General features: G+C 32.7%; 2 protein-coding genes, 1 non-coding gene and 1 pseudogene across 4 annotated transcripts; 2 read left to right on the top strand and 2 right to left on the bottom strand.

The window, feature by feature from the left end:
- The first annotated feature begins 4,500 nt into the window (after positions 1 to 4,500).
- Positions 4,501 to 4,586, top strand: TRNAY-GUA (transfer RNA tyrosine (anticodon GUA)). The gene is given in 2 exon segments: positions 4,501 to 4,537; positions 4,551 to 4,586. It is a non-coding gene; the product is annotated as a tRNA-Tyr (tRNA).
- Positions 4,587 to 5,473: 887 nt separating this feature from the next.
- LOC143556632 (metacaspase-1-like) lies at positions 5,474 to 8,219 on the top strand. The gene is made up of 5 exons (XM_077045905.1): positions 5,474 to 5,935; positions 6,816 to 7,140; positions 7,212 to 7,323; positions 7,733 to 7,912; positions 8,105 to 8,219. The coding sequence occupies exons 1-5, from the start codon at positions 5,533 to 5,535 to the stop codon at positions 8,159 to 8,161; spliced, it is 1,077 nt and encodes a 358-aa protein (XP_076902020.1). The 5' UTR covers positions 5,474 to 5,532; the 3' UTR covers positions 8,162 to 8,219.
- Positions 8,220 to 10,882: 2,663 nt separating this feature from the next.
- LOC143556631 (outer envelope protein 64, mitochondrial-like) lies at positions 10,883 to 15,873 on the bottom strand (annotated as a pseudogene). The gene is made up of 13 exons (XR_013139406.1): positions 15,648 to 15,873; positions 14,488 to 14,640; positions 14,256 to 14,380; positions 14,060 to 14,185; positions 13,780 to 13,962; positions 13,122 to 13,266; positions 12,868 to 13,036; positions 12,622 to 12,756; positions 11,834 to 12,034; positions 11,633 to 11,760; positions 11,492 to 11,543; positions 11,196 to 11,265; positions 10,883 to 11,117 (listed from the first exon to the last, which is right to left on the bottom strand). The product of XR_013139406.1 is annotated as an outer envelope protein 64, mitochondrial-like (transcript).
- Positions 15,874 to 25,371: 9,498 nt separating this feature from the next.
- Positions 25,372 to 25,959, bottom strand: LOC143556628 (glutathione S-transferase T3-like). Its single transcript, XM_077045901.1, has one exon. It carries the CDS (start codon positions 25,957 to 25,959, stop codon positions 25,372 to 25,374), a length of 588 nt encoding a protein of 195 aa, XP_076902016.1.
- Positions 25,960 to 26,335: the final 376 nt, after the last annotated feature.

Genomic DNA, 26,335 nt, shown 5'->3' with positions numbered 1-26,335 from the left:
AGTTGCATTTTGGGTTTCACCACACGAACCAAAACTGCAATAAGTTCTTCTGTTTACATAAGATGGTTTAAAAGTGTGATACAATTGGAAATAGAGGAGATTATGAGACCAGATGTTTTATGATTATAAAATTCATGTCATATCTAGACAAAGTCTTGGACCAATATGATGTATTTATAATATAGAATATGGTTTGACCTAATAATAAAAGATTGTTTTGACGGTGGTCTGTTAGTTTAACCTTATGAATAAAGGGTGTAAATTTATAATGGGTCGAGTGACCCGCAAGTGTTGAGAATTCAGCTTGTTTCCATATCTTAATCGACTTTTAAAAATTCGTAGTAAATTAACAACATGTCCATTGTAACACCCACAAAGTTTCGGTCTAAATTTGACAAATTTATAAAGATAAATGACCAAAAATATTCTTAGGAAAAGTGATGGGAACAAAGAAGATAAAAGGAAACAAGAGTATATTATGTTAAGAAAATAAGGAAAACTCCATCCAACATGGAAAGTGGAAAAGAAATGGAAGCACTTTATAAGAAAGTAATTTTTCATGGAAATGTTCTTATGTGACTAACCACTCTCACTAGTCCTAGCGGAGGGTGCGAAGCACCCGACGTGCACGCGTACGGGCATAGACTCAGACTCGTACACGAACTCGAGCGTAATGTGGCGTTTTGATGGCGCACTTCGCACGCTCGTATCGCCGCGAGACGCATAAGGGTCGCTTTAGTATTTTTGAACTGTGGAAGAGAGGTTGAGATATGACGAGCGACCAAAGACCAGGGACTGAAAATGAAAATTTAGCTCCTTCGCGCGACGTGAACAAAACAGGTAAGAAAACTTCGTGCGATGCGAAGTAGTTGTGAAGTAACCTTATCTGGTGCTGACACGTGTCGACACGTGGCAAGTCTAGTGGGTTGACTCAGTAGTCCTATTGGTCAACTTCGTGCAACGCAAAGTATGCTTCGCGCGACGCGAAGGAATAAAATAATAATGACGGCTTCGTGCGACGCGAAGAAACCTTCGCGCGACGCAAAGCACGATTCCTGCCTATAATAGGCAGCTATGGGCTGAAGTCTCAAATCACATCACACACACTTAACCTCAATTTTCGTGCCGAAATCCCGTCATTTCCGATACGTTGGTTGTCTAGAAGTACGTGCAAGTAGAAATGATGCCCACGGGAAGTTTTAACATTTCGTATAAACAAGCCATACAAGGTAGGGGTTCTGCCCGATTATTTTATTATATATGGCTTGGACCCTAGTTAGGGGTATAGTCTATACCTTGATCATATAAATAAGTGAAATATAGCTTTCATAAGAGAAGATTATAGATGAAATATTATTCTTTATTTTATATAAAGATATTTCTTATGAAAGAAGAAAATTGTTATAAATGTTTCTTCATAAAGAAGAAACGTTGCATATGTTTTAGAAAAGAAATGAATATCAAGGTAAAAGTAATGCAAATAGACTAAAGGTCTAAAGATAGATCATAGATCTAGTTATTTATAAAATGTTATTCTCGTACTATAGGTCCGAGATACAGGTCAAGCATTTTTCAGTGAGATACATTGAACACAGCAAAAGGTGAATACGTCCAACCTTTTTATGAGTATATTTTACGACGTGAATACGTCTAAATGTATCATCTTTTTAAAGATATTTACTATTTAAACTATGGACTGTTATCCATATGTAAAAGAGTTATGAAAGTATTTACATGGGGGTTGGTTCAAATCCTCTTAAACGTCTTGATACAAGGTAGTACTAAACACTCAGGTTAAAATACACATGTGTCTAGATCCTTACATATATGTATTGTAGTGGGCACACTACAGACATACTGACCATGAGGCAAGTGACTGTCTCTAGAGCGAGTGAAGTCCAATTATGTGGTTTGTGCGTATCTTTAGTTCCGACGAGATAGGATCGAGACCCACTGAGTAGTTGAACACTATTAGTGTTGTGTCATAACGAATTGTGAAAACCTTTATTGAGTCAGCGTGTTCACCAGCATATAGCTGACGTATTTTAAAACTGTTTTCAGGTAATCAAGTTTAAATTATAGAGATGGATATGCCAGTGGAGATAGAAAATCACTAGGCATAGAATATAGCTGGTGGCTCGGCTAATTTTGTAAAGATGCATATGTAAAACTTGTTTTTAAACAAGAAATTTTGTAAAACAAGCAAGGGCATTTAATTCCCTATGCTATAAAAGTAAATATTTTTAAATTAACATTTTTCGCTGCAAACTTTGATAAATTGACCCAATTGGGACCAACTATTGGTCACATGCCTAGGCCCGAAGGCGGGGTGTGACATCCGTGCAAGGCGTATTTTATATTTGACAGAAAGCTCTACGAGTCTATTTTACAAAGAATTATAGTTTGAAGCGCAACACTCACTTTAAATGGGGGGAAGCGTCTTTAATAAGAAACTTTATAGTTTTTACTAAATCATAGGAATTCACTCACTTTAAATGGGGGGAAGCGTCTTTAATAAGAAACTTTATAGTTTTTACTAAATCATAGGAATTTAATCGAGGGCCCGTTAAACATGGCTTTTATTTAGTGGTATTCCGAAAAAGGTTTACTTTTTGTTGTTTTATATTAATTGGGGAATGGATTATTAGAATACGAGTCACATACGTTAAACATGGTTGTTATACATAAGATTTATAAGTTGTTCATGGGTTGTATTCGCTTGTATTAAAGATCGTTGAAATTGTGCTGATAATATCATGGTAATGAGGTTTATATAAAGGTAATAACTTTAATGGTTTTCTTTGATAAAGTATTGGACGGGAATAAGCCATGACTCATTCGTTCAGGTAGAATGCTTTTACTTAATTCAAAGCTTCCCATCATGTAAGTAATGTCTAACAAAATACGTTGAAAGGACTGTTTATTTATTTATTATTATTATTTTTTTTTTTTGTGATTTTAATCGTGAATTAAAAATGATGATTAGTGGTAAACCAAATGAGTCTTAAGTTAAAAAAGGTGTAAATGTCAATAGTATTTTATTGTGAAAATTACTTCAAAGCTTTGAGAACAGTTTAATACATTTTTAGTCAGTATCCTTTAATGTAAAAACATATTGTGTGAATGAGAATTTGCAAACGGTTAAAAGAATTGTAAAACATCATAAATGATTGAAGCTGGGTTAGTGCCAGCTTAAGATACACATGAAGTGGTGTATGCTGCACCGACAACTTGCTTCATATGAGTTGTAAAATGTTGATCTTATACACTACTATTACTAATTTGTGGTGTGGATATGTCTGAGGTGATGCTTATCAGATTATGATTAAATTGAGGATTGAAGATCAAGCTCTCGGGATAAGGACATATCACACATCTCATTTTAGATGATTACGCTCTCTATATGGTGTCTTACCATAAATTGTATTATGAATACTTGAGTTTCAATTCTAGTAGCCTTTTTAGACTTTGTTCATGACAAAACTTATTAAAATGTACTTGGTGTGATTTTAAATGAATAAAGAAAAAACAAAAAGTTGAGACCATTTTCCGCTGCAACATTTTCAAACACTGCTGGTCCATTAAATTTTGGGTGTTACAATAATAATAATAATAATAATAATAATAATAATAAAAGTTTTGGTGCTTCATTAAAACTCAAATGATATAAAATTATTTTGTGAGAATACCCAAATTATAGTTTATGTATACCACTCACCAAGTCACTAGCGTAAAATATTACATAGCTCAGACAACTAGAGTCGAAGAAAAGCTATGATAGTAGCTTTTGATGAAGATATCTGCAAACTAGTGAGCTGAGGGCATATGTAGGGCACAAACTTGACCAATGGCAGCAAATTCTCTCTTCCACATGTTTGGTTATTTGATGATTTTCATGGTTAGAGGCTAAATACACTCCACTGACATTATCACAAAACACAATGGTGGCACGAGACACATGGAATTGTAACTCAAGAAGAATATTATATAGCCAGACTGCTTCGACAACATTAACGTTGGCCACACCGCTTTACTCAACTCATGCGCTGGATCGGGAGACGGCCTTATCCAATGCTATAATATAACACAAGGTATATTATCTAGCAATGTCTTTCATCTATTAATAATGAGATACTAAAGAATGTTTTGGGTGCTTCATGAAAACTCAAATGATTTAAGGTATCCATGACTACTATTTGTGGGTGGAAACAACTTACTAAGATACTATAAAAAAAAAGTAGTTATGTTTCTAAAAAATGCATTAATTAATTTTGGAATTCTTTCATGCTCTAAATATATTAATCTGTCAATTATCATATACAAGTAGCCATTTAATAAAATAAATCATGACAAACCATCATTTTATGTGAAGGAAAAAAAACACTCTTCTATTTATTGAAGGTAAAATCAAATAAAGTGATTTCACCAAAATGTATATGCATACATGTTGTACCTTTTAGTTAGTAATGATTACAATTAATGTCCAATGTGAAACAACATCCGACCTTAGCTCAGTTGGTAGTGCGGAGGACTGTAGTGTCATAATAGCTATCCTTAGGTCGCTGGTTCGAATCCGGCAGGTCGGATATCTTTTTTTTCGTTTTACCTCTTTGGGCACTCTAAATATTTTAATTTATATTCCATCTCTAATCTAGAAAGTTTGACATACTTTCAGTAAGAATCATGAAGACAATATTGTTTTCATGTTTATTGTGGATTTCATGGTTGTTCTGAAGATGATTCGGAGGGTATTAAAGCCATGTTATATATAATATATGTTATTCTCAGCAACAAACATGAAGAAAACAACATGTTCATGCCTGTACTAGTGTGAACAGAATAGAATAAACTGTTGAAAATGTACACAAGATTCACTTTTACATTTGATGTAACTTTTTATCAGTTCAGGCGTTTTTATGTTTAGTTAAACGGGTTGTGTCTGTTTATTTATTATTTTTCATAAAATGCGTTTATGTAAAATAACTTAGAAGTTAAAACCATTTGGGTCTTCTATGCCAAAGTTTTAAACTTTAAAAATAAACTGGCATATTCTAAACATAATTTCTTTCAAAAAAGTAAAAATAATATGTGAATTTACAGTTTTAAAGTATTAACATATGTGTTTATGTCAACCCATGAATATACATATCATGTTGAGGTTCATATATAATTTTCAGGTTCGACCCGTTTTGCAGTCCTACCCAATGAATGGTATAGGCGCGTGACAGATTAACGGGCAGTAAAAAAATAAAAAAATAAAAAAAAAATTCTTAAGACTACAGCATGCACTTTACCGGGCCCCTCGATTGCCCATCTCTTTATGATTAGCGGTTAAAACATGTTAAGTCTGTTTAAACAGAATCTGATTCTCCATTAAGCTAAAAAAGCGCGTACGTATGTTGGCGAATCAGGTTCACTTCCTAGCTGCAACTTTTTACACTTTGTATATTATATAAACACACCATACTACAATCACACAATCAGTTTTTTCTTCATATGTACAATCACTTTCATTAGTTCATCAAACTTAGTATGTGCCATCACCTTAAAAACACTGCCATGTCATCAACCAACGAACGTGTCTGCTGCCCTAAGTGTCAAGATTTTGTTGCAGACGATTCTGATGCGCGCATACAATCAACTCCAGAGCGTGTTAAGTTCACGAGTGATGCAAAGGGCATGCAGCATTTACTTAGAAGGATGTTTAAAAGGAGTGAGATGTCAAATTCTAATTCTTTGACTAATTATGAAAAGTCGACCCTTGAGTCGATAAAGAACTGGGAAACCACAAAAGGGAAACGTGCGCTTCTTTGTGCAGTGACATATAATAAACAGAAGTACAAACTTAAAGGAACTAACTATGATGTGATCAGCATGAAGGATTTACTTGTTAAACGGTTTCGGTTTCCAAAAAGCTCGATCCGTATCCTTGCAGGTATTTATAACTCTTTACTAGAATCTGCAGAATGGGCGGGTCACGAGGATTGCTTAACGGGCCAAAACGGTATTTGAAGTAATTAGAGTAAAAGGTTTTACGAAAGTTGTATTTTCTTGATAGTATCTGCTTTTTAAAAGAGTGGTTTTTCAGGTGTCATGCTTTTAATACATTGACTTTCAGCTCGTTTGACCTGTTTGACCTTGTAAGGTTTTTGTTCTTTATTTTTACCTAGGAGGTGGTCAATCGTGCAGGGTTGACGGGTTAAATTGTTCAACACAAATATGACTTGTATGCTTAGTCGTGGCAAAAACATCAACCCTAACCCGCACACACACTTAAAGTAGTGTAACCCGGACATGACCCGCTTAACCGATTTATCTTAATGTCATAAGTGGGTTAACAGGTAATAATCAAGTTGTAAATGTGTTATCAGGTCGGTGGATTATAGAAGATGGGTTAAACAGATTAGTGGGTTAAACATGTCAACCTGAACACAACCATTTAATTGAACAAGTCAACTCAACACAATGCATTTATCTAAATGTCTCAAATGGGTTGGCGGGTACTCAAGTTGTAAATGTGTTAATTGGGTTTGTGGGTTGTGAAGTAATGAGTTAAACGGGTTGACATGTTTAACTAAACGAATTAAAAGGTCATGACCCATTTTTAAACAGGTTAGATATACGAACCCAAAACCTGATTATTTTCGTGTCATGTTGAAAATTGTTACCCCTAGTTTTACCCATTTGACCAGTTATAGATAAACAAAGACGGGGATATTTTTCATTTGAATTCCATCTAGTAGAAAAGATTCCTAAATCATAGTATAAAAAAGATGAGGATATTTTGACCGTTGGATTAAAACCGTGTGATGCAGAAATGGACCCATACCCTCATCCAACAAAAAGAAACATCCAAGAAGCTTTAAGGTGGCTAGTGAAAGACAACCAACCCGGGGACTCGCTAGTGTTCTACTTTTCGGGTCACGGGTTAAGACAGCCTGATTTTTTTGACGATGAAATTGACGGGTTTGATGAAACAATATGTCCTCTAGATTTTAGAACCGCGGGTATGATAGTTGACAATGAAATCAATGACACCATTGTTAGACCTCTCAAAGATGGTGTCAAACTTCATGCCATCATTGATGCTTGTCACAGTGGAACTATTCTTGATTTACCACATATTTATAGCACAAAAGAGTATGTTTTGTTGTTTTTAAGGATATCTTTTAAAATATAAAAATTATGGCATCATTTTGGTTGATTGGCAGGAAAGTTTGGTTGGACAATAGTCCTCCGTCTGGTGTTTATAAAGGTACAAGTGGCGGACACGCGATTTCTATAAGCGCGTGTGAAGATAATCAACTTGCTGCAGATACATCTGTGAGTAAATATTCTGATCTTTTTGATAGAATATTTTTATTTTAACTAGTTGAAGCCGCCGTATGCGATGTGATGTGACGGGAGTTTTGTACATGTATATCCTGACCTATCAAAGCACGCGTAAAAGTCGTTTACGATACCAAAAATGGGCCAAAACAAGTTTATTTTGTTTATTTACTTCTTATTTATTAAGTTATGCTGGCTCAAACGGTATTTGAAAGAATAAAACTTTTAACGTTATAAATCATTTTATTAAAATAATTAGATTTTTTTGCAATAACATAAATTTGTAATGACATTTGAGTTTGACCCCAACCGGGCCATTTTGACACCTCTACTATACATTGATATCTTGTATCATTTTCTGGTTAAATTAAATAAATTTTGATTTTTTTTTCTTTTTTTGCAGGTTTTTTCAGAGTCGGGAAAGCAAATGGAAGGTGCGATGACATACACTTTTAGGAAAGCACTTTTGGAGAACACAAGAGTGACTTATGCTAGTCTCTTGTCTTCAATGCATAAAGATATTTTGGAAGCCAAGAAAAAATGTTTCAGCCTACGTGGACTGTTTCACCGCGGAAGACTACAGGTTAGAGTTGCTTCTTGACTTTTGACTTTACACTTTTGAAGAAAACTTAGCAATTTCGCGTTCCGAATTTGACAAAAGTTTTTGGATTTTTTCTCTCGTTGAAATGTTTATGTTATTAGTTATCGAGTTTTATCACTGCCAACAAAATATCTATATGTTATTTATATTAATTACAACCTGGTGATGTTTCAGGAACCTTTACTATCATCTTCCGAAGTATTTGATGTAAATGAGCCCTTTGTGCTATAACTCTACCACAAGGAGCTTCTACAGTTGACTTGCAATAAAACATTAGTAACAAGAAAAGTGCTGCACAAGGAGCATTAACATTCTACATAGATATAGAAACAGTCTTGTGTGGGTCATGTCAAACGTTGAATGTGCCATTTTCCTCCGATCCTTTGTTTCAAAAAGAAAGTTTGTTTGGTTTTTGTTGTTTATTTTGTGTTGTTTCAAATGAATAATTTTTAATAATTATTCAATAGAGAAGATGGAAATCCAATTTATACATGCATACCGTTTAAAACATACATAACATCATATCTACTCGAAATGAAAACAAAATATATGGGTTTGGTTACGTTATGTATTATAGTTAAAGTAATAGGTATAATTGTTTATTTATAAATTCCTATTTAAGATGGATTATGGCTATCAAATAGTTTAGAGAGTTGGTGATTTAATTTAAACTAAAAGGATAATTTGGGAACTGCACAACAAATTGATAAACAATTTCTAGTTTCAAATTAAAATCTCTTAAGCATGCCTAAGAATTTAATCGAACAAGTTACACCATGAAAACGAACGATTTTTTTCTTTTAAGTGGAAAGCCACTTGATATGCGTTTATAGTTTTTATATATTTTTTGGTTGTGTGATATTTTACCTTGATCAAAACTCAATCCTTCTAATCGGATTGAATGGAACCATCACCAAGAAATCAATGATAATGGTGGATTATTCTTTTCAATTATATAAAGTTTGTAGGTTTTGAGTGTACCCATTTGGATTTTAAGTAAAATATATTTAAATACACGTGGATATAGGTGGGTAGATAGATGCGTATATTCAAAAAAATATATATGATCCACTATACTATCCAAATCCCTAATTTTCATTAACACTATATGTCATTTACACCATTAACTATCTTAAAACTTCTTAATCAACACTCCCCTCAAATACCGTAAAACCAATTTCCTTTTTAAAAAAAATTATAAAGATGACAAATGATTAGGTAGGTTTGAGGGCCACTTGCACATCCTCTCTCGTCTTCCCTAAAATGTAACTATACCTTAACCTACTACACTAACAACACCGCCCTGAGAGGGGGGGGGGGGGTGTTTATATCCTAAGAGGGTACCTTATCTGACTATGATACCCTTACAATAGAAGAACATTGCAACGTTATGCATGTTTGGGTGGGGAAAAAAAATATTGTTTGCAACTCGTGTAAACAATGATGTTATACTAGATGATCCTTCAAGCCCGGACAACAGTAAGAAAAGCTTCCAAAAAATGTTTGGGAACTTCCATTTATAATGCATCAAAGTCGAATTGAAAAACGCAACCGTACAAACAAATTACGTTTAGGCAAGATTATGCTATATTCTCGTCAAATTATGTTTGATTGTTAAAGGATTGTTGAATCCAACATTAGTGAGATATGAAAAAATCTAAATTACAATTTTTTTTTTTTAATCCAACATGAGCGAGACATGAAAAAATCATTCACCCCATGTCTCTAAGTGACTAGAATCCACAACCATTTGGTTGTAAGTCACACACCTTTTACTCTAGACCAAGGCACCAATCTAGTTAAATGATTCATAAATACTTTTTGTTATTTTTAATTATTTTTTTAAAAAATTAATATATTAGACATGAGCAGTCTAGATCGTTCCACATATTCGAAGTTACCACTCACAAGTCACAAATTAAGTATTCGAATATGAAAAATTTTATAAATTGAAAAATATATTGATTACATTTTGGCTCATTTCATGACTAGTCCATATTGTTTTTATTTTCATTGTATATAATATACGTCGCTATGCATTTTTATACACCCCGAGAACAAATAAGGTTTGTATTCATCTCATCCTCTCAATATCTTTATGAGTTCGTTTGTTTTGTTCATATACAAACATTCAATATTTTATGTTAGTGATTATTTTCGTCTCATCCTCCCAATACCTTTATGAGTTCGTTTGTTTTATTTATATACAATCATTCCATATTTTGTGTTATTGGTGATTATTGTAATATAGAAACTATAACTAAGGACTTGTTAAAGCTATTTATACATGAACCGAAACTGACCATAGCTTTGTATTAACTATTAACCAAAATCCCTGAATTATAATTAATCAAATATCAAAGGCTAAAACAAATTCAAAAAAGAATCAAATTCTAGGAAAAAGTCAAAAAGCATCAAATACTTTAAGAAAAACAAATTAAAGTCGTTTCCTTTTGTAGCATTCACATATTCTCTTACTATTCCTATTCTGTCGTTTCCTTTTGTAGCATTCACATATTCTCTTACTATTCCTATTCTACTCTCCATCTTCATCTCTGTACTTACACTAAAAACACCATCTTTTCTCTCTAAATAATATTTTTTTTATAATTTTATCATTACATTTTTTTTCTCGTTCACTCACAACCACTTTAAAAAACATTAAAAAATTATAAAGGTGAATAGTACGTTTCTCTAAATTTAACCATCAACAGTAAAATTTTCTCTCTCCTCCTCTCATAACCACTTTTAATCATCTCTAAAAAATTGAGAACATCACATAATTTGGAGAACCCATTGGAAACGCTCTAACTTTTGGATATTTTATTTCTTACTTTATTTAATATATATACAAAATAACAAAAACGGTTGCAAATTAGTTTTTAAGTGAATTTCGGTTCAGCACAAGAAAACACTCAAAAAGATCAAAAGAAAATGTTAAAACATGCTCTCCACAAAATCAATTATAGTTCCATAAATTCACAAGAGGCCAGTTTAGACACAAATATTACAAACACTTGGTTTCAACCACCTCACAACTCGTTTGGTGTTGATTTTCAAAAACCCATACGCGTTATATATCAAAATCGAGCAGCCGAAGCATATCAACTTACTGGTTTCTGTAGCCTCTTTTCAGCCATTTTGGCAGCCTTGTTCTGCGGTTCTAGCACGAGCGCGTGCTTAAAATCTGCAACCCATAAGAATATTGAAAAAGCATATAAACAAATAATATTCTTTGTTACAAAAAAAATCCAACATAAAATACCTTGAAGAGCACCCTTGTAATACAAAACTGATTCTCTAGCAGTTCCTCGTCTCAAGTACGCCTTCACATTCTGCACAAAAAACAAAAAAAAAAAAAAAAAGTTTTGTAGAGGCTTGCATCAGTTTAAAAAGAGGTGACTTGTAATTGTAGACAGCTGATTCATACATAACAAATTTATATGTTTGGACTTTTTTACCCTTAAAAATATATTTTTTAACCATTAAGGCTAAAATAAACCAAACACATAGATGTTTTGTTGGTTAAAATTTTAGGCAAATAAATAACATAATCGTTACCTTCTTATCAAGTGAGATTGCTTTGGTGCAGTCTTCCTCAGCTTGCTGAAAGCTGCATTATAGCATCATCATCATGTCAGTAGAGCAATATATTTATATATTTATATATATAAATAGACACATATTTATATATCTACATACCATCCTAATTCTAAGTAGGCAGCTGCTCTGTTGCAGTAGAAAGTAGCATTTGATTCATCCAGCTTAATAGCTTCGGTATAATAAGTTACGGCTTTATTCCACTGTCTTCCTTTGAATGTAGCATTTCCCTAAAACAATACACCAAAAAATAAAACTAAAAAACATATAACAAACTTGAAATAAGGGTAAAAGAGTAAATACCTTCTCCTTTAACAATTCAGAAGCATCCAAATTGCCATTTAAGTCTAATGATGGGGGCAAATTAGTAACAGCACTAACTTGCCCTTGTAATGACTGATACATATCCAAAACAGTATCTAGAAGAAATTTATCAGATCCATGATTTGCAATAAACGAAACACCAATCAGAGTATCTTCGTGTTTTCCAAAAGGAACAGTGACCTGAAGTTAATTTTAACAAAATATTTAAAAGTGGGATAAACAATTATCAAATAAACGAACGAATATGAACACAGCTTTTGTTCATTTAATTACACGAACGGTTCATGTTTGTTCATTTACTTCTGTTATAGTTTTTCGTTTGTTTACGTGTGTTCAAATATTAGATCAAATTTATTTATAAATAGTATCAAACTAAAATCAGTCTGATTTTCACATTTTAAAACTCAGAGTTTGGATGTATTTGTAGTTTTAAATGTTTGATGTAATGATGGTGGTACTTTAGATCTAATTGGATACTCACGTTTACTTTTAACTTGTGAGTTGTTCATGTATGCCCGTTTATTTTCTTTTAGGTTCATTTTGTTTCCATTTGTGTTCGTTTATGCTCATGAACTGCTCGTTTAGAATATTAACGAACGAACATAAACAAACACAAACACGAACACGTTCATTTTCGTAACAAATGAAAACGAACAAAGTCCTTCTGCTTAAGTGTTTGTTTGATTGTTCGGTTGAAGTTAAACAAACGAACAAGAACAACCACCGTTCACTTGCAGGGCCTCCAAAAAATTTCTCATAAAAATTACCTGGCAGCAACCGGACATGGTAGTTATGCTTAACAAAGGAAAAGTCCTATCATGAAACTCTGTTACTAAATTTTTCTTTGATTTAAGTTTTAATGAAGCATCAGCAACCGCAGGCACAACCAATATTCCATCATCCTGTAAACAGAACATGTATCAATTGGCATCATGTAAATGCTTATAAACATGATATTTATATATTAAAGCATGAAAATAATGTAGATAACAAAGTTGTAATTCAGTCAGTACCTTTAAAAGACTACGAAAAGCTGATCGCATTTCGGTCCTGACTTTGTAATAAGCTTTAATATTATCATGATTAGCTGTAATTAAAGCATGAATAGATTCTGCCACGTCAGATCCTAACTTAGGCTTGACTGTATTAATCCATTCTTCATGATTAGTTTTGAATTCATATCTGAAACATTATTAGTCATGTGTCATTAACTGTTGCAGTGAGAAAAGCACTAAAAACACAAAGAAAGATTATTAATTTATTATACCTCTGTAATAATAGCATTGCTGTAGTGAGAGCTTTCAAAGTATATGTTCCATTTTGCAAATTTGATATTTGCTCATGAAAATATTTTAGGCTTGGTACGTTTGACAAAATATACTGACCAATATTCATATGCTTTGGTGCTTGGTCTGCATACAAAGTTTAAAAAATAATAATAATATTCAGTTAGGTTCAATTAGGCAACGAACACAAGCAGAGCATGTTCACGTTGTTTAACTTTAACTGAACAAACGATCAAATACGAACGGGGTTTTCTTGTTCGTGTTTGTTTATGTTAGCTCGTTAATAGTATAAACGAGCATTTCATGAACGTAAACGAACGTATCTAAGCTAAAACCAATTAAAAGTAAATGTGGACTAAAAAGTTATTACAACTAGACTAAGTTGTAACCTGTAGTGTGCCTAAAACATTTAAATAAATATATTAATAAACGTAACTGAACAAACGAGACATGTGTTCACGTTTGTTCATTTAACTAAATGAACAAGTGTTTCTTCATATTAGTTCGTTTTGCAACAAAACGAACTTACCACCAATCGGTTCACCGAATGTTCAGTTCGTTTACAGGCCTAGGTTCAATATCGGCATAACTAGTATATAATCAGGGATATAATTATAAACATCTTGTGAAGTAACTTACAACCAGATAGCTTTTCAGTTACTTTGCTAACAATATAAACAGTCTTCTGTTGAGGAACTTTATATAACTGAAATAAATCATCCGCCACAATTACTCGCCTCGTCCTTCTAGGTTCCACCGGGTTTAAGTGAAGAAGGGCGTGCCCAACTCGATGTAATATAGATGGATCACGCGCAAATATTCCTGAAATGTTTAACCATCGAAGATACGTTGTTAGCATAGAATATCATTACAAGTGGTAAATTATTATCAGAAAACAAAACATACCAAGACTACATACCAACAGTGTCTAAACTTTGTGAGTTTGGTAAAACTCCAATAGTTGATACGACTCCGTGCGAAGGTCGGAATCCAAGAACGCCACAAAATGAGGCAGGAACTCTCACGCCCCCGATGGTATCGATACCTGGAAAATAAATATCACAACTTATTTTATATTTTTGAGTTTCAGTTGCAAACAAAAAAGTCAACAATACCAATAGCAAAGTCAACAAGCTCGGCTGCAACAGCAACAGCTGAGCCACTAGAAGATCCACCAGGAATATAAGATGGTGATGCAGGGTTTGTTGGGGTCCCATAATGTGAATTTTCTCCGGTTATCCTGAAATTGAATTAACACACATGACATTTTTGTATCATAAGTTATCATATGTAAAAGTTTTAACATAAAAACTAACAAGAACTAAAAAAGAAAAGAAAAGGATGTACCCAAAAGATAACTCGTCTATGACAGTCTTGCCAAGACAAGTAGCCCCGTTTTTCAACAAATTAGTAACAACAACTGCAGTCTTCCCAGCTTCCTCGTGAGTTCTTTTCCAGTCTGGGTTCCCAAAGCCAGTCACATACTCTTTCACATCAAACCTACAACATAACAGCAAAACTCAAAAAAATTGCTCGTTTATTTTATAATTACATTGCCAAACTAAACAGAGCAAAAGCTTAACTGTCCTACTTGTATACCCCCTTAATGCTAATAAATTTAAATTATTAAAATGATAAGTAAAATGATACTACAATGTCTCCTTCCAATACTCCATCATAAAATGCATAGATCACTTCTTTTTGAGATATTTTCAATCCAGATTACTTATTCATCAAGGTAACAATCTTTAAACAGCCAATATTCACCTCTTTTGTTGAAGATAGCACTCTTATGTGTTACTACTTACTAATCAACTATATACATGGATACTAGAACAATAATACCATACAACCTAATCAAATCAAAAATCATATCTCCTGATTGAAACACTTATTAAAACCTAAAATCCACTCAAGTAAAATGATACTACAATGTCTTCATCCAATACTCCATCGAAAACACCTGGATCACTTCTTTTTTGAAATATTTTCTATCCAAATTACTTATTCATCAAGTTAACATTCATCAAACAGCCAATATTCACCTATTTTGTTGAAAATGACACTCTTATGTATTATTAATCAACTATATACATCAACACAATTAAAAAATAATTACATAGAAAACCCAATCAAATCATAAACCATATCTCCTAATTAAAACCCTAACTATTACAGATAATTACAATACGCTTAAAAAAACTAACGTTAAGCATTAATAAACATTCATTAACGCTTCTTCTTTTTAAGATGACACTCATATATATTATTAATAATCAACTATATACACAAAACACAATAAAAATAATAATTACATAAAAAAAACCTAATCAAATCATAAATAGCATATCTCCTAATTAAAACCCTAACTAACTTATTATTATATCCAACAGATCATCACAATAACCGTACATAACAAACAGTGATCACATCATCCTCCAGTTAACTAACCTAACAATTCATAAACATTTAAAAATCATTCATACACATAAGATCAACAAACTCACACGTCGTTAACGGCGAAAGTTAGTCCAGCGAGAGGCTGTTTGGCGGCGGGAGGAGGCGGCTGAGGAAACGGAAGCAACTCAAAGCGCTCGATAAACGCACCGTAGTCTGTAAATCCGCCTTTCAATCGACGGCGGTGATGATGAAGGCGCCAGCGACGGTGACGCCGATGACGATCCAGAGTTTGGGGTTTGAGGCGATGAGTTTCATTTTGGAATTGGAAGACATGAAGTGAGGGTTTGAATTCGACGGATTTGAAGGTCGGTAGGGTTTAGTGGTAAAACAAGGGTTTTAGGTGTTATCGTGCGCTGCAAGCAGGTGGGAATTAGGAAAGGGCGAGATGGATGTAAGGCTATTGTGCGCCTGGTACCAACAAGTCAACAAGCCTTGGGGTGGTGTATATTCTCGAGGTGATTTGCAATGTAAAAATGTAACACGATATTAATTAAGTTCGTATAAAATAAAATGATGATAATTTTATTATTTATCATGCTTGTATAACTCGTGCTGTGCTGATGAGTTGGTCAAGATTATGCTAAATTACATGGTTTATCATTGTATCATATCAAATATGTGTATTTTGATGATGTTTTTGTAAGTTGGTGTGGTAGATAGAAGGCATAAAGGACCGGTTTTAAACATGTTTAAAAGCGAGAAGAAACGGGTCCTAGCCACATTCTACGGCACATACCCATGACCGTACCCTATGGCCCTGTTGGCGAAGGGTTGGGTCCCTGCTGTTTCAAAATAGGAACATCCAACATTTAATCAAATTTTTATGAGGATTGATGTCTATCGATGAAAAAGTTTGATGAAAATGATGATTCTCATGATTAAATGGATCATTCTTTCACCATTGAATATGTATCCAAAATCTATTTGGGAATTATTTAGTAAAAACTTTGCCAACATTAAAATTATTTACAATTCAAGAGTCGTTTTTTTTCTCTCTTTTTTTTGAAATCATGTTGAACATGTCTAGCTAAAACTTTTTTGATCAACCCGGGTCTAGGGTTTATGTTTTATGACTTCATGCTTTGGATTTGTGTTTATCTTATCTAAACATAAGATATTCACCATGTGTTGAACTGTTTATTTGAATCTACTATCAATTGTTCGTTTTTGATGTTTACATAATCATATACTAGTAATCGGTTTACGGATTTCGTATGATATCGATGATTTTTATTAAGACAAATTCCTAGCCTGTATTTCTTGTCCAACCAAGATCGAAAGGTCATCACAACAGGAATACCTCGTTTTGTAATTATTCTTCACTACACTTATGTACCAAATTATGTCTATATAATTTCCACTTTAATAAACCGAATCAAATTATAGGTTACTACGTAACTCGAAACCTAGAATGGCAATTTTTTCCGATTCTTGTTTACATAGATTAATCAAATGTACTTGGTTGCTAGTTGGCACGCTAGTTTTCACACTCACAAAAAATCATTTTATTTCTACAAGTCCGTTGAATCAACTTGTTGGTTCACCAATTTCAATCTTAATCAAGTTTTGTCGAAAGACATGTTAGCAAGTTCCATAACAAAATAATCAATTAAGTTAGCCATCTACCGCGAACTCTTCGTGGTCCAATAGTCTTCTTACCATTACTAGTTTAAGGTATTTATGACACACGCTAATTCTTTATTTTTAACCGGCCTGACGACGATCGATCACATGCCTAGGCATCGAGTACTCGATGAGTAATCCTCAAGTACTTTCCGTCTAGGTTGAGTACTCTGCGAGTAATTCCCAAGTCCTCCTAGATTAGGCCAAGTGCCCGGCTGCTCGCAACTCCCTAGTCGACCGACTTGACATCATATAGCGACTTCTGAAGAAATGATTATTTTTATTAAAATGAAATTAAAGTATAGTAAAAACCTTATTCTCACTAAGTTCAAGCTTCCACACTAAAACCTCATCAATTCTAGCATCTAAACTAAAACCTTGTAAAATTTATGTTTTTACACTAAACCCTTGTCCAAACTCCGAAACAGTTGATTTTTTTATTGCATCCTTGTGATATTGTTTGATTGAATTATTTGATGAATTTATGAAATGTTTAGTTGAATATGGTCTAAACGTTTTATCCATGTAAGACATGCATCAATCGTGATGGCATCATATAAAATACCCAAGGCCGGCTGGGACATTGTGCAAAGTGGGCGACCGACCGGGGTACTTTATTTTTAGGGGCACAAAATTTATACTATATAATAAATAAAAGTTTCCTCTTGCCACATGTCATTCCCTTATGTATTCTTACTATTTTTTCTCGTCTCTCTCTCCTATTAATTATACATTAATTATAAATTTTTTAAAGTTCTTTTTATATATTTTTTGTTTAATGATTTTTCTAATTGCTTTTACAAAACATATTTTATTTCTTAAAAACGATAGGTTTGCTTACAAAACATTTTTATAAACTGAACATTTTCATTATTTAATTTGTCTAATATAAATTATATCATTTTTACATGTAAGAAAATATTTACATGTAAATGAAAAATCTTAGCTCCTAAAACTTACTTAGCGGATTCATTGTTTAAAAATATGTGGATCTTTAACTGAATTCAGCCTGCCTTCTTTTCCCCTATAACCGTAATCTCTTTCTTTCTATCCATATATTGTCAATCAAAACCTTATTGATTTTCTTTTACTGCGCATTTCGACTGACTGAAAGCTTTCTTCTATTGATGGTTGGTTCGTATTGTTCCGATTGTACCAATTATGCTTTCATAATTCTATTTTACTTTAGTTGTTATCATATTTTTAGTGTATCGTCTACTATTGTATCGAAAGAAATATTTAGAGATTTATGATTTATTTTTAAGATTGTGAATAGTAGTTGTAATTTAACTTCATACTTATTAATGTATTACTTAAATTTATTTATCAAAAGTTATCACTTACAAAATTTAAGTTGTCAAGCCCATGTATGACATGGGTATTTAACCTAGTTTTATATATATATATATAGGGGATGGATCATGCGAGAAGTGCGAGAAGTCGATCTCAACCATTGATTATCTCTTATTTGTTCAATGCATTAAATCATTTAATTACTCCTAAAATATTCTCCACATTAATTCTTGTGGAAAGTTACAAATTTGAATTATTTATTACCTACATATAAAAAAAATGTATATGTAGGTGAATTGTTTTAAATTTATCACCTACACAAGTAACATAATAATCTACACATAGCTCATATTCAATTATACAAATTGTTAGTTATTTTTTTTTTATCAAAGTGTAACTCGTATTTACCAACACAACTTATTTTCTTCTACACTAATTTTGTTTCTTTTATTTTTCATCAACACATAACTAATATTTACCTACACATATATCGTATTCACCTACACAGCTTGCTAGTTCATTTTGTTTTCACCTACAAATAAATAATATTCATCTACACTTAACTCGTATTTGCCTACACATAAAAGATAGATTATAAAATAATTAAAATTATAAAAAAATATGATGTGTTCCTACATTGCGAATATTTTACACGTTTAGGTTAATACTATTAATTGTATGTGATATCACGAACAAGGTTTGTTTGTGTTAGTTAATATTCTGATATGTGTAGTTAAATACAAATGGGTAGGCTATAACATGAAGTAAATTTGTATGTGTAGGTTATTATTGTGATTTGTGTATGTGAACATGAACTAGTTATGTGCACGTATATAAATATTGTGATCTATGTAGGTAATAACATGAACTAGTTTTTGTATATGTGTAGGTTAATATTATGATTTGTGTAGGTATTTGTTTTTATGATGATTAATATATTTATATTTTTTATAGTATGAATATGATGGGTTTGTTTTATGAATTGTTTAAATATTAAATTAAATTAAAAAATAAAAATAAATGTATAATCATTTGTAACTTAACATTAATTAGTATTAATTATCAAAAGAAACTCCTAAACTTTTTACTAATATACTTCTACAATTAAATAATCTGAAATTAAAAAGAAAACTTATGATTGGCCAGAATCTTTTCTCACACTTCTCATATTAAAAACACTTCTGAAATGAACCTAATCCTATATATATATATATATATATAAAAACACATTGTTTCCAAGGAATGGTAGGAATAAATATAGGCCATTAGATCAACTAATCCAATGGCTAAGATTGAAAACCATAAAAAAAAACATGGTGTTTCTTAACTTTACTCTTCCCATGGTGTTTCTTAAGGGCAATTTTGTCCATTTAGTGTTTTATTAATTAAATCGCCAATTTTTTTAATTGACAAATCGGCGGAGTATGCTGCAATCATTGTTTTTGTTTTATAAACTAACATACCATTACAACACTTGAGCAACAACGTAAAGATTTAATGGAAACACCATTTCTGGTTTTTAATTTCATAAACTAACACACTATCACAATAACCCTTAAAACAAAATCAAAATATTTATGGGGACACTACTTCTGGTTTATGTTTCATAAACTAAGAAACTATTACAAGAACACTAGAACAAAATCAAAATATTTAATGGACTCTAATTGGAATTACAAAGGCAATTTGGTATGGCATCGAAACATTAATTAGCAATTTTATATGCCATCTAAACATTAATTAGATATTGCAAACATTTATTAACAGATTTACCGTTTTCACCATCCATCATCAAATTCATACTTCTTAGGGTTTTTAAAGTGTAATCACGTAAACAAAATATGGGTTGACAGTTACAAAATTATCTACATATTAGAGATTATGAAAATAATAAAGAATCCCATAAAAATAGGAAGTAAACCGGTTTTTATATATTTTAAATATAATTTAATGGATTGTTAAATTTACCTAACTACCCTTTATTGTAAATTTAAAACAATAAAATGTGTCAATAATCTATTGGTTCTCACAATTCTTACAAAACTATTTATTTTTATTTAAACCCTCCTCTCTCTCTCTATATATATATAGTGGCAAAGGGGCATGACTTCCAACCAAAAGTTTGTAGGTTCTAGTCTCATTTGATACAAATTTAAGCTTATTTTTATACAAAAAATTTTTACACAACCTAAATCATAACCAAGTAGTCAAGTAAGCTCATATAAAAATTTAATTGTTTAAACTAAAGAAAAAACCATTTAAATAAGGTCTAATTTTTTTTTATTATATTATTTCGTTACTTGTTAGGATCTATGAGCCTTTTTATTTTGGCTTGGCCAAGGCATATAAATTCTCGAAGAGGACCTGAAAATACCCTTCTAGTTATTCTATACTGAAAATATGAAACCATCTAATGTTGTCTAAATCCATTTATATAAGTTTTTGAAAGTTGCTCTTACACGTGTGAATTACGAAATATCTTATGTAATATTCCAACCCAAGACTTGCTTCCAGAAATTACTACATTTGGGTTTTTCCCTACAAGTAAACATACATGAAACCATTAGCATAAGCTAATTAAACACCCTAGATCAAACGAAAAAATATAACACAACGTGAGAAAACCTCGCGAAAAGGGTAATTGGCGTATAATACATTATACATTGGGTCTAGCAAACTATATGTCGCCCTTCTTTTGCTTGGTTGGCGTATCGACTGGCGTATGGGTCTATGGCTCTTTTTCCCTAACGGATAATACGTTGATGAGCATATTATACATCCTGTGGAGGTAGGGTCCTAAATACCCTGTACGACCTTTTACTTATTGTGCTTTATATTATGTTTGTTATATTATTATTGTTTACTAACCAATGCCCAATGGGCTGGGGGGTTGTGGAGGTAACCCCTAACCGGGCCTGACCCAATACGGTTAGGGTTTTATGATGGTAGCCATGGAGTTCCTATATAAGGGGTCTTTACCTTTCATTTGAAGGATCCCTTCTTGAACACTTGGTCTCCACATATATTTTTGTGTCTGTAAACAAGAGGGAACTCTTAGCAGTCACCTCCATTTCCCCCATATTTCCATGGCAGATCTCGAGCTACCAGAGAAGAAGACGAAGTCGTGGTTCGTTCATCTCGAACATCGAGGAACATCGTCATGGATCAGGTCAGATTCATATAATGTTTCTTCATTGGCGACATCCGTGGGACCGGCAACGAACCACACTTTGATTTTCGTCTTGGTTCTCAAATCTGTTCATCAGTTATTCTAGATCTATGATTTTTTCCTCTTTAGAAAAATCCAGATCTAAAAAAAAAACCCTACATGATTCGGACGGTCAAGCCTCCGGATTTGTGATGGTTTTAACCAGATTCGACTACGATGTCTAGATCTACTTTATTTTGGAGGCAAAAATTTCTCACGGTTTTGGAGATGCATTTTTCTGGTGATACACACGAGATTCGGTTCTGATTTATTCAGATCTGAGTTCGATTGAACAGCTGTAACATTTGGTATTCCGGCCATATCCCCAAATCTTCATTGGAGTTCCACGATTCAAGATATGAAATAATCTCTAGATCTATTTTTATTTTTGAAGATGGCACCTTCAAGATATGAAGGTCCAGAATCCTAGATCTGGAAAAGTAATATCATCATAAAATATATTGAAAAAAGAGCGTACAACATGTATAGCACACTTCACAACTGATTTAGGGATGGTACACTATGAGGGGACATCTTCTAGAATACTTGGCGGGCTGCCTTAGGTGCCAGCTAGCCTTGATAACATTCAAAAGAATTTGTCTTTTTGTGAGGTGATTTTTTACAGGCACCCCCACTGGAATAAGGAGGCAGAATGGACACCATTGGTGTGACATTCGTCAATTCCGGGTCTTGTTTGTATTCGTTTTTGTATCTGTTTATTATGTAAACCGACCCGATTTGTAAACCGAAGCTTATGTTATAATCAAAATGATGGATTTATGTTACAATATTGTTTCACACTTGTTGGGTCTTGAAAACATCATATTTTTATTTTTATTTATTTATTTATTTTGTTGTTTTGTGTTTTTGTCTTGATCCATTTTGCATGAAAACTCTTGTGTCTCACACCCATATTTGACCACCAACATTACCCTATATATACACCACCTTTCCTCTTCATTTTCCCTTGCTACAACTCCAGGAAAAAAAAAAAACTCTCTCAAACATCAAAGATTCAAGGTTATCTTCTTAAGTGTTCTTGAGACTATTTTTATCAACAACCCAACCCAACATTTTAATAAAAAATTAATTTCTCTCTCTTCCACATACACAACCCAACCTACCTAATTTTTCACTTGCATTCACAACCCAACACAACCCAATTATTTTAATACATATATCTTATTTAGGTTTTAATTTATTCTATAAAATTTATTGAAATTAAAAAAATGTTTATTTTTTAAATTGTATTATTTTAAGTATAAAAAGTATTAAAAAAACTACGTTCATTAAACATATTTAATTAAAAAGATAATTCAAGTTACAAGCATAACACTGAATTTAAAATTACAAGTACATAATATGGAAACAACATAATTATTCATCAAGGTGAAATTTTTGTCATATATGCTCAATCAAATTGTTTTTTAAAGCATTATGAGACTCTCTATTGTGAAGTTGTGCTCTGTTGGTCATATAACTTGATAAGTTTGCAATTCGTTCGGTAGAGTATTGGAAAGGTTGTTCATCGTCTTCAGTAGAGTTTCTTCGTTGCTGATTTTTAGGCCTATCATTAAGAAATTCAGATGGATCATAATAGTGAAGGTATGTATCTCGTTCATCCTCAACTATCATATTATGGATGATTATACATGCAATCATAATTTTTCTCATCAGATCCTTGTTCCACACAAGACATGGATGTCGAAGAAATGCAAACCGAGCCTATAGAACTCCAAATGCACGTTCAACATCTTTTCTAGTAGACTCTTGATGTTGAGCGAATAACTTATGTTTTCGAAGTAGTGGAGAAGTTATTGACTTGACAAAGGCTGCCCATTAAGGATATATGCCATCAGTGAGATAATATGTCCTATTATATTCTCGGCCATTCACGACGTAACTCACATTTGGTGCTTGACCAGACAATACATCATCAAAAATAGGAGATCGTTGAAGGACATTAATGTCATTGCACGAACCTGGTGTTCCAAAGAATGCATGCCATATCCATAAGTCATATGATGCAACAGCTTCTAAAATAATCTTTGGTTTACCGCTTCTACCTGCATATTGCCCAGCCCAAGCGGTGGGACAATTTTTCCACTGCCAGTGCATACAATCAATGCTGCCTACCATTCCTGGGAATCCACGCTCTGCCCCAACATGAAGTAGTCTTGCTAAATCATCATCATTTGGCCTTCTAAGGTACTCTTGACTGAAACATGAAATAACACCTTCTACGAACTTTATAAGGGAGGCTCTTGTTAAAGCTTCACTCATTCTCAAATATTCATCATGTGCATCTGCCGATGTCCCATACGCTAACACCCGCATAGCTCCAGTACACTTCTGCAATGGTGAAAGCCCTTGTCTACCTGTGGCATCACATCTTTGTTGAAAATAAATATCATTGGCCGTAACAGCAGCCAGTATACGTAAAAACAATGGTTTTTGCATTCGAAATCTACGTCGAAAAATTGCTTGATCATACGTTGGGTTATCAACAAAGTAGTCTTGCATCAAGCGTGCCTCTCCCTGCTCACATTCCCGATTGCAATACCTCCTTCTTGTACGAGGATGATCTCTTATGATCATATTTGGCATGTTTGTGAGTAACTCAATCATGATGCCTTCAAGTTGACGATTTGATTGATTAACTCGTTCTCGCCATGAATCAGACTCATTCGAGTATGATGAATCGGAACTCTTTGAGCTTTCACTATATGACATTTTTAAAGAGATGGAAATGAAAAGTTCTGGTTGGATGAGAAAGTATATCAACGTTATGCTATATTTATACAAGAAAAATAATGGATTTTCATACAGATAATGCTACTATTTATTATCTAAATAAAATAAACGCACCCAATGAAAAGTTGACAAATGGAAGATTTAAGATAAAGTTAGATCGACATAATAATGCTATATTATATTATCTAAATAAAATCCAAACATCCAATGAAATATTGACAAGTGGAACAAGAAGATAAATTTAAGTTTCATGGATAATGTTAAATTATCTTATCTAAATAGAAATCCAACCATTTAACGAAAAGTTGACAAATGAAAAATTAAGTATATGTTATAATGAGCAGATAATATCATATTATTTTTAACTTACACATACATAAAATACATAAGTTGAAAATTAAATATCTTACACATACATAAAAACACAAGCTGAAAATTAAATATCTTACAGATACATAAAATACATAACTTGATAATCAAATATGTTACATAAATAAAATACATAACTTGATAATTAAACATCTTACACGCCAATTAAAAATAAACTAAAGATAAAACATACACAATAGATAATCTTACACATACATGAAACCTGAAACTAAATTCCCTTTCCATAATACTTTAAAGCTAGTTGGTCTCTGATATCTTCTTCAATAGGTGACAAATGCTCCTTTCGTAACAATGTGTTAAGATGTAGGAGTTGCATTTTCTTTAGGTCACTTTATTCCTTTTGACGTAGCTTTTCTTGGTCCATGTCGAGTTTTCTTTTGAAAAGCTCATTCTCATGTTCTTTTATAAGATTCAATGCATCAAGTCTTTCAGCAATTGCATCATAAGCCTTACCTTTTCCTTTTTTTAGCTGCATCTCTACCTGTTGGACGTTGAATTGTTGATCAACCGGTATTTGGCGTTTCTGGGTTGGAATAGTCCCCTTCTTCACTAGTTCTCGATCTTTTTGTACTACCACCACTTTCTTCATTCTCTTCTTCACATTCAGGACGATAACGTGTTGTGTCATGATGTGTTGGTGGCGCCCACTTCTGGTTTTTGCACATAACATCATTATAAACAACAATATCAGTAAACTTACTTTTAACATCTTGCTGGTAAATTTTATGAGCTTCACTCTCAATATCTTTCTGGCTCATTCCGCTTTTTGCGCGACGACGTGCTTCCTCGCATACACGAACCCACTTGTGAACACTTTGGCAAAGTCGTTTATAACGACCTTTCATTTGTTGAATATTCCTCTTACCAATCTTTTCTGGGCTTTCTGCCTGAGCTTCGTCATACAACTTCTTTACCTTTGCCCATATTATTGTGAATTTCTGGTTTTTACCACAAATTTTATCTTCACTAACAATACACCATGATGACATTAAAGCGACATCTTCAGCAACATCCCATAAACTTGACTCGGGTTTGAATATTTTCAGTGGCAGAAACTTGACTCGGGTTTGAATAATAAAAAGTGTTTTCATAGTATTGATTATTCGGGCAATCTCCATCTCCAAGACTCATATGATAATTTGAAAACGATGGATCCATTAAGAATTAAAAGAGAATGGAGATAGAAAACTAGGAGTGGATGTGAATGCATTCTTGTGTCCAATATATATAATACATATAAAAGTAGATAATGTTAGATTTCTAGATGACAATCTTTATCAAAAAAATCTAACAAACCAATATAGTGTGGACAAATGGCAATCAGATAATATCATAATTCTGTAAAAAAAAACTTCAATTTTTACAAGTAACAAGAATAATTTTACATATAATAATATAATAAAAAATACATGTTTTGAAAAGTGCTCCGTTTTTAACAAAATTTATATCGAAATGCTCATAAAATTA

This window comes from Bidens hawaiensis, unplaced genomic scaffold, assembly GCF_021521415.1.
Source record: "Bidens hawaiensis isolate Kalapana, Puna unplaced genomic scaffold, B.hawaiensis_p1.1 tig00018660_1, whole genome shotgun sequence".
Lineage (NCBI taxonomy): Eukaryota > Viridiplantae > Streptophyta > Magnoliopsida > Asterales > Asteraceae > Bidens > Bidens hawaiensis.
The sequence above is the reverse complement of the archived record's forward strand: the minus strand, read 5'-3'. Positions and strand labels throughout refer to the sequence as shown.

Bases quoted from the DNA above. Each gene is read 5' to 3' on its own strand.
- LOC143556632 (XM_077045905.1), top strand. From the start codon at position 5,533: ATGTGCCATCACCTTAAAAACACTGCCATGTCATCAACCAACGAACGT. The intron at 7,141-7,211 runs GTATGTTTTGTT...GTTGATTGGCAG, and splicing joins CATATTTATAGCACAAAAGA to GAAAGTTTGGTTGGACAATA. The intron at 7,913-8,104 runs GTTAGAGTTGCT...GTGATGTTTCAG, and splicing joins TTCACCGCGGAAGACTACAG to GAACCTTTACTATCATCTTC.
- LOC143556628 (XM_077045901.1), bottom strand. From the start codon at position 25,959: ATGAAAACACTTTTTATTATTCAAACCCGAGTCAAGTTTCTGCCACTG.